Below are 8438 nucleotides of genomic sequence, written 5' to 3' on the forward strand. Positions count from 1 at the left end.
AAGTATCTCTTTAAATATGTTTTTAAAATTTAGTAGATATCAGAATGTCTTGATTAATACTTAGGAGATAGGAATGCTTGAATTCTATTCTTGATTTTATTAATGTACAACTTTAATAGGTCTATTATAAAATCATGTAAATTTTCAGCAATATCAACTTCATATTACCAATAACTTAATTCAAAATTTATCAGATTTCATGTGCCTTGGGAGTCAATATGAACATTTGTCTCATGGTCACAACTCTTCCTTGAAGACAAAACTAGATGCCAAGTTAAAATAAAAATGCTTTGTCACTTTTGAATTTTTTGCCTCTATTTTACGTTATCATCATTATTGTTATTATAAATAGAAGTTGACATATTTACTTGTAATTATTAATCATGGATTTAATATTTATTCATATAAAACCTTGGAAAATAGTTCAATTACATTTCTATATAAGGTGGCATTATACTCACCTTTGCCCTTATTCAGTGAACTGAAGTATATATTAGTGTGTGAAAATCAATGCTGTAATTTTTTATAGGTGGTAATTTTGTTGTCTTTAGATTACTTATAGATATTATTTTTTTTAATCTTAGAGAAAGCCAAATATCAGGAAACAGGAAATGCATAGTTTCCTGAGTTAATTGGTTATTTTGTAAGAATGGTGTCTTTTCACAGCTCGTGTTCTGTTAAGCATCGTGGTGAATTTATATTTTGTTTTTCAGGTGTTTCATTTTTTACTTTTGGTACCTTAAAGAGTGTTGGGCTTTCCCATGCTCCTACCCTTCTTGGCAGACCTTCATCAGACAATCCTAATGTCTTAGTTTTGAAAACTCACATAAACTTACTTTGTGGTGGTGTTGCTGGAGCAATAGCACAGACAATATCGTAAGTTTCTTCATCAACTTAATTCAGTCAAATTACAGTTACCCAATCCTGATTTTCAGCATTGGTTAATCATTTTTTTTCTAATAGATTATTAAAACACATGATTCCTTGCAAAATATGTCTTAATTTAATACGTTTCTTTTCAGACGTGCCTGCACTTTTAGCATATTATAAATAATTTAGTGCCAAATTGACCAAATTAGTTTTAACCCACCCAATTTCCTGTCGATTAATTTACAAGAAAGAAAGGTAGAAAAAAAACCACTGAGTATAGTCTTCATCCATATTTTCTCATGAATTCACCTAAATGAAGTTTCTGAATTTTGAGCCATTTATGTGTTTGTGTGTGTAAGGCACAACTTCTCTTGCACTAAAATCTCGAAGGCCTGCTTTGTCAGACAGTGTATGAGGCACTGGGAGGCTCCCTGAAGGAAAAACACAGTTATTGCCTCAGGAAACCTATACTGTTATTGAGACAGTAGCAATACAATGGAGTTATATGTTAATTTAAGTGCTGGTGGAAACATAAAGGTATTATTATAAAGTACTTGGAAAGGTGTCTTCAAAGAATTTCTCTAGACCAAGAGTGATTGTGTAGATGAGATAAAAGAGGCTGGAATACTGAGAATTAGAAACTTTTCAGGAATAGGAAGAAGAAAAGCTGTCTGTGACTAAGGAGTATCCTGTAAAACAGGAAGTAGTAGTATCAGACTCAAAACAGAGGATCCAATGGAAAAAGAAAAGTCAAAGTAAGACAAGTACTGAAAAGTAAGGTGTTTATTAGATTTTGCAGTTGTTACTTTTGTGAAAGCAAATTTGGTGTACTTGTGTGTGAGAACAGATCACACTAGATTGAAGGTAAAGAAGAAGATATGTGTGTGTGGTTTACTTTTGGAACCCTTGCTGTGGGATCTTGTTCATATGCAGAGATATGATCACCTCTGGCTGTTATGATTCTCTTCTTGGTTTTACTGCCTTTTTTCTGTATTACTCACTTCCAACTTAGATCCTTAAAATCTGTCTTCTCTTTCCCACTTCTCTTCTTAAACTATATTCTATACCAGTGGTCGGCAAACTCATTAGTCAACAGAGCCAAATATCAACAGTACAACGATTGAAATTTCTTTTGAGAGCCAAATTTTTTAAACTTAAACTATATTGGTAGGTACATTGTTATTAACTTAATTAGGGTATGTGGCATTTTATGGAAGAGCCACACTCAAGGGGCCAAAGAGCAGCATGTGGCTCGAGAGCCACAGTTTGCCGACCACTGTTCTATACCATTAATTCTTCACAGATTCAGTGGCTCCTTCTCAGGTCTTTTACTCTCCTTTCAACTATTCCAGTTCCTTGGTTTTTTAACAGTGCCCTCTCTTGTCAATCATGCTCCTTAACCTTCCCTTTTTCGGTACTTTGCTGCTCATGTCCTCCTCTTCCTACCTATTGGTGTAGACCTTTGCTCTCCCCTTAAATATCTAGAATTAGCTTATCTGTCCTTATGGTTTCAGTGGTCACTTCTCTACAGATAACCAGTTCTGTTTAAGTCTCCATTATTGACTCACTATTACTTCTCTGGCAAGCTCTTGGATATTTCTATTTGGACTTCTGCAGTCAGTGCCAACTCTGTAATTCAGGTATTCCTTTCTTTCCTCTTTGTATTGATAAACATTGACCTTCTAGTCCTAGTAATTCCTTGAAATCATTTCTCATATTTTACATATCTGTGTAGTCGTTAAGTCATAATTTTCACTTCAGAACATTGCCTACAGTGCTATTTTCTTTCTTCCCCAATGTTATTTCCCTAGTTCTGATCCTTGTACCTTGTCTTCTTACATTCTCTCCTTTATACTAATCAATTTCTTCTGCCCACATCTTTTCCTGCTTGGAAACTGAATCATTCAGGTTGAGGTTTTGGTCCCTTTACCCTCATGAAGTTTTTTCCTCTCCCCAAACCCCATTAAAAAATAATTCCTGGAAATGCTATTGAAGTACATAGGGAATTTCACCTATTAGTACTGTTATTTATTGAACTGCTTTGTTGGTGCATGTTTTTTTTTAAAAAAGTTTCATAATAAATTTAAATGTATATAAAAGTATATGATTATTTTTTGTCATATATCACTTATGTATATATTAGGTACCATGAAGAAGTTTGAGTAGGAAAGTAGAAAGCAGCTTTGTAACACTGGAAAGACTCAGTTTGTTAAAATTTTCTTACCTTAATGCTAGGATAACAGTACGTATTTCATGCAGTTGTTGTGAAGATGGAATTGTTTAGCACAGGACCTAATATAAGTAGTCAATATTAGCAAAATAAAAGTAATTTTAAAAAATCTCCTGGAATCCTACTCTGAAAAGAGATTACTTTTGTATATTTTGTTTCAAGCAATCTTTACATAGAATTTTCTCTGTCCTCTAAATGTAATTCACTATAGTGTAAATTATATTTTTGGTTGGTCTATTGTACACAGGGGATGTGGTGACTATTCTTAGAGTAAGGTTCTCAACTGGGGTGATTGTGACTCCAGTGAACATTTATTAATGTCTGGAGACATTTTTGGTTGTCACAACTGGGGGAGTGCTACTGGCATCTAGTGTGTAGAAGCCCGGGATGCACCTGAACATCCTACAATGCACAGGACAGCCCTTCACTGCGAGGCATCCAACCCCAAATGTCAGTAGTGCCAAAGATGAGAAACCCCGTCTTAGGTTACAAACGTGAAAAGCATCCTGTTTGTTTCTTCAGGAAGTGGCATTTAGTTTGGCCTTGAGGAACGAATAGAACTTGATACTGTGATGGGATAGAAGAACCATCTAACCTGAGGGAACCGCATAAGCAAAGGCCAGGAGACCTCTGTATTGTTGATTTATTTTATTTATGTGCCTGTATCCCGACTCCCAGATTAGACAAAACAATAAGAGAATAGGAGCACATTATTTCTTAGCATATATAGGGCTTTGTATTCAATAATTGTTGAGCAGAAAACTAAAAATCATTTTTAAGTCTTGCTTTTTTATTCTTTCAGCTACCCATTTGATGTAACTCGTAGGCGAATGCAATTAGGAACTGTTCTTCCAGAATTTGAAAAGTGCCTGTAAGTTTTCCATTTGTCACTGTTTCTTTTCTTTAGGAAATGTAATGTTTAAAGTAGTGAGATAGTACTGTGTCTCACCAGTAGACTAGAACTCCCATTTTGTCTCCCATAGTTTAACTTGATTACCTTGTAAAATTAAAAAAATATATATATTTTTTATTGATTTCAGAGAGGAAGGGAGAGGGAGAGAGATACAGAAATATTAATGACCAGAGAGAATCATTGATGTTATGTAATTTAAATTTTTCTGGTAGCCACATTAAAACTTGTATAAAAATAAACATGAAATTAAAAAATATTTCTATTTAATCTAAAATATAACTTCAATATTGCACTATTTTATATCCCTTTTAAAAATATGCTTTTATTGATTTTAGAGAGAGAGAGAAAGGGGGCAGGAGAGAGAGAAAAAAACATCTATATAGGAGTGAGATATAGATCAGCTTCCTCTAGTGGGGATTGAGCCCACAACTCAGGCATGCGCCCTGACTGGGAATCAAACCAGTAACCTCATGGTGCATGGGTCGACACTCAACCACTGAGCCACACTGGCTGGGCAATATATCCTTTTTTTATTCTAAGTCAGAGTGTATTTTATATTCATAGCACATCTCAATTTGGATTTGCCACATTTAAAGTCAGGTGTTGCACAGCTCAGCTCTTCATACCATTGTTGCACAGCTCAGCTCTATAATACTATCTAATAAAAGAGTAATATGCAAATTGACTGTACCTCTGCTACACCCACAAGCCATGCCTACCAGCCAATCAGGAGTGAGTATGCAAATTAACCCGACCAAAATGGCTGCGGCCACGGAGCGTGCAGGAGGCTTGGGTTTCCCCGGCAATGGAGGAAGCCAAGCTTTCCACCTGCCCTGGCCGGCCCAGGCCTCCACTCAAGGCTACAAAGTTTCAATTATAGAAGATAAATAAATCCCAACAAAAATGGCGGCAGCCACGGAGCTGGAGAGAGCAGGAGGCTTGAGTTGCCCCCGGCGATGGAGGAAGCCAAGCTTCTGCAGCCCTGGCCTGCCTTGGCCTCCGCTCAAGGCTACAAAGTTTCAATTATAGAGGATAAATAAATCCCAGATACCAGGGTCTCCGCTTGGGTTGCCGGGGGGCGTGGCCGGCCTGCAAACCACCACAGGCCCCTCACCCAGGCTGCCCCATGCCCCAAGGGAACCCCCCACCCTGATCTGGGACACCCTTCAGGGCAAACCAGCCAGCCCCCACTCATGCACCAGGCCTCTATCCTATCCTATCTAATAAAAGAATAATATGCAAATTGACCATCATTCCAACACACAAGATGGCTGCCCCCATGTGGTCAAAGATGACTGCCCCCATGTGGACACAAGATGGCCTCCACAAGATGGCCAGCAGGGGAGGGCAGTTGGGAGGGACCAGGCCTGCAAGCGAGGGCAGTTGGGGGTGATCAAGCCTGCAGGGGAGAGCAGTTAGGGGTGACCAGGTTGGCAGAGGAGGGAAGTTGGGGGCAACTGGCCTGCAGGGAAGGGCAGTTTGGGGGACCCAGGCCTGCAGGGGAGAGCAGTTGGGGGGACCAGGCCTGCAGGGGAGGGCAGTTAGGGGTGACCAGGCCTGTAGGGGAGGGCAGTTAGGGCCAATCAGGCTGGCAGGGGAGCAGTTAGGCATCAATCAGGCTGGCAGGGGAGTGGTTAGGGGGTGATCAGTCTGGCAGGCAGAGCGGTTAGGGGCAATCAGGAAGGCAGGCAGGCGAGCAGTTGATAGCCAGCAGTCCTGGATTGTGAGAGGAATGTCCGACTGCCCGTTTAGGCCCGATCCAGGTAGGATCGGGCCTAAACGGGCAGTCGGACATCCCTCGAGGGGTCCCAGATTGGAGAGGGTGCAGGCTGGGCTGAGGGACACACATCCCCTTGCACGAATTTCATGCACCGGGCCTCTAGTTTTCTATAAATATTTAGAAGCAGCCCTGACCGGTTTGGCTCAATGGATAGAGCATCGGCCTTCCAACTGAAGGGTCCCAGATTCTATTCCAGTCAAGGGCATGTACCTTGGTTGCAGGCACATCCCCAGTAGGGGGTGTGCAGGAGGCAGCTGATTGATGTTTCTAACTCTCTATTCCTCTCCCTTCCTCTCTGACATCAATAAAAATATATTTTAAAATATATATTTAAGAAATTTAAAAAGGCCCTAACCAGTTTTGCTCAGTGGATAGAGCGTTGGCCTGTGGACTCAAGGGTCCCAGGTTCGATTCTGGTCAAGGGCATGTACCTTGGTTGTGGGCACATCCCTAGTAGGAGGTGTGCAGGAGGCAGCTGATTGATGTTTCTCTCTCATCAATGTTTCTAACTCTCTATCCCTCTCCCTTCCTCTCTGTAAACAATCAATAAAATATATTTTAAAAGAAATTAAAAAAACTACATCAGTATTTCAGATATTATTATAGAATAGTGTTGCCAGTAAATGTCATAGACACAGACAAACAAAATATATGTAATTAATGAGCCCAGCAATTCTTTGCATAGTGTTTGTATGAGTTTGGGATTAATTGCAGTTTTATTGTGAATTTTTAGCTTGTTTTAGCACTTGTGTTCCAAAAACTATTAAAGATGTCATTTTCGCTTCTTTTTAAAATGCTATTATGGATCTTAAAATTGTCCCCTCATGAGTGGGCCTAAAGGTGTCATCTTTTTAACTATTGTCTTTCAGTACCATGCGGGAGACTATGAAGTATGTCTATGGACACCATGGAATTCGGAGAGGATTGTATCGTGGCTTATCTCTGAACTACATTCGCTGCATTCCCTCTCAAGCAGTGGCTTTTACAACCTATGAACTCATGAAGCAGTTTTTTCACCTCAACTGAAGAAAAAAATCGTGATTTCCTCTCCTTAGTAAATTTTCAGAGGGAGAAATAAAATGTTTCTTTAATTTGGGGGAGAACATTACTTGAAGGGGGACATTTACCCTCTCAAAGGAACTACTGGTATTTTAGTACTTGATTTTTTTATCATTACAAATCAAAAGTGCTTACTATACCTTTTGATGCCAAAAGTTACCCCACAGAACATTGAAAACATTTCCTAAACTGATGCTGGCTAATCAGTTAGGTTATTTGAAAGTGTTATTTGTAAGTAGAACTTACTTAAAATGGGACTCAAGAGGTTGTCATTAGTTTTATCATGCTGTTCCAAGCTTTTCATTGTAATCATGATTTTCAAAGACTCTAACATTGTTTACTATTATTATAACAAACAGGCTTTGCAGCAGAATAATGAAAACTGAACTTTTAAGTTATATAAGCTGTAGCTTAGAAGCCGGCATGGAAATATTATTCTTATTATTCCTTTTCTTACAATTCTCCACTGGATAAAAGGACAAATATATTTCCCTTCACTTTTTCAAGAAACAAACATTGTATTTAAAAAGTAGCCATGTAGAGACTCAACAAGTGAAGAATTTTTCAGGTATTGCTGAAATGTTATGACCAGAAACTATGACTGATTTAAATATTTTAAAAAGTCAACGTATTTCCCAAAGGTAGTAATAGTAAGTACTGACTATCTGCTCTCAAAACAGATTAATATTATAGATTTGTTTGGTTAGATGATTTAGTGTATACTAGAAAATTTATTTCAGTACACTATGAAATATCCATTAATATAGTTGTGAATGTCAAAGACTGTTTCTAAAATATTGTCATGCTACATCAACTAGTTCTTCCATGTAAAATAGTTTTAGTGTAATATAAACTTAAGTAGAAATGTAAAAATCATTTGAATTGCTATTCTTTATGTTAAAATGGTTTAAAATGTAAGAATTCCATTTATTGTGTTTAGAGTACTTTTTATGTTTTATTATAAGCATGACAGAAATGGGAGGGGAACAGTTACAGTGTTGTCCTCAGAAATAGCGAATTGTAGAATTGATGTGATTTTTTAGACATTAGAAAACTAAGTTGAAAGTGTTATTTCTGCTTCAATTTTTACTTTTGCATAAAAGATTTCTTGTCACACTTTGGTAAAATTTAGATGAACTGGTTTCATTTTCAAAGTGTTTATTTTAAAATAAATATGTATCTTTATATGATTTATAAGTGTACATGCAGGTATAAATACATATGTTCCTAAAACCATTTTGTATATTTTCATTTCTGGATTACACCGTAGCTAAATATTGTTATCAAATCTCAAGATAATTTAAATATATAAAATAAGTATCTCAGTTATGTTATCAATAAAAAGGATTGCAGGTATTTTTTAAATAAAAAATTGCATTGTATCTTTTTCCCCCAGTGATCTTAGAGAGGGAGGAAGGGAGAGAGAAAAACATTGATGTGAGAGACACCTGGATTGGCTGTCTCCCACACTCACCCCCGCCGGGGATGAAACCCTCAGCCTGGGCCTGTGCCCTAACTGGGAATTGAACCCATGACCTTCCAGTGCACTGGGAGCAGGTTGGCTTGTCTAGACAGAAGGCGGGAGC

At 37.9% G+C, this 8438-nt stretch overlaps 1 protein-coding gene across 2 annotated transcripts in view; it reads left to right on the forward strand.

The window, feature by feature from the left end:
- SLC25A16 (solute carrier family 25 member 16) overlaps positions 1-8200 on the forward strand; it is a 30682-nt gene extending 22482 nt beyond the window's left edge. Inside the window, exons 7-9 of one of the 2 annotated variants that reach the window (XM_079794244.1) lie at positions 714-876; positions 3903-3971; positions 6623-8200. In XM_079794244.1, coding sequence (XP_079650370.1) covers positions 714-876; positions 3903-3971; positions 6623-6788 — 398 coding nt within the window. In that variant the 3' untranslated portion in view covers positions 6789-8200. The remainder of the gene's footprint in view (positions 1-713; positions 877-3902; positions 3972-6622) is intronic. The other variant, XM_079794243.1, reaches the window with a different exon arrangement.
- The last annotated feature ends 238 nt before the right edge of the window (positions 8201-8438 follow it).

Source organism: Cnephaeus nilssonii (genome assembly GCF_951640355.1).
Source record: "Cnephaeus nilssonii genome assembly, chromosome: 16".
NCBI lineage: Eukaryota > Metazoa > Chordata > Mammalia > Chiroptera > Vespertilionidae > Cnephaeus > Cnephaeus nilssonii.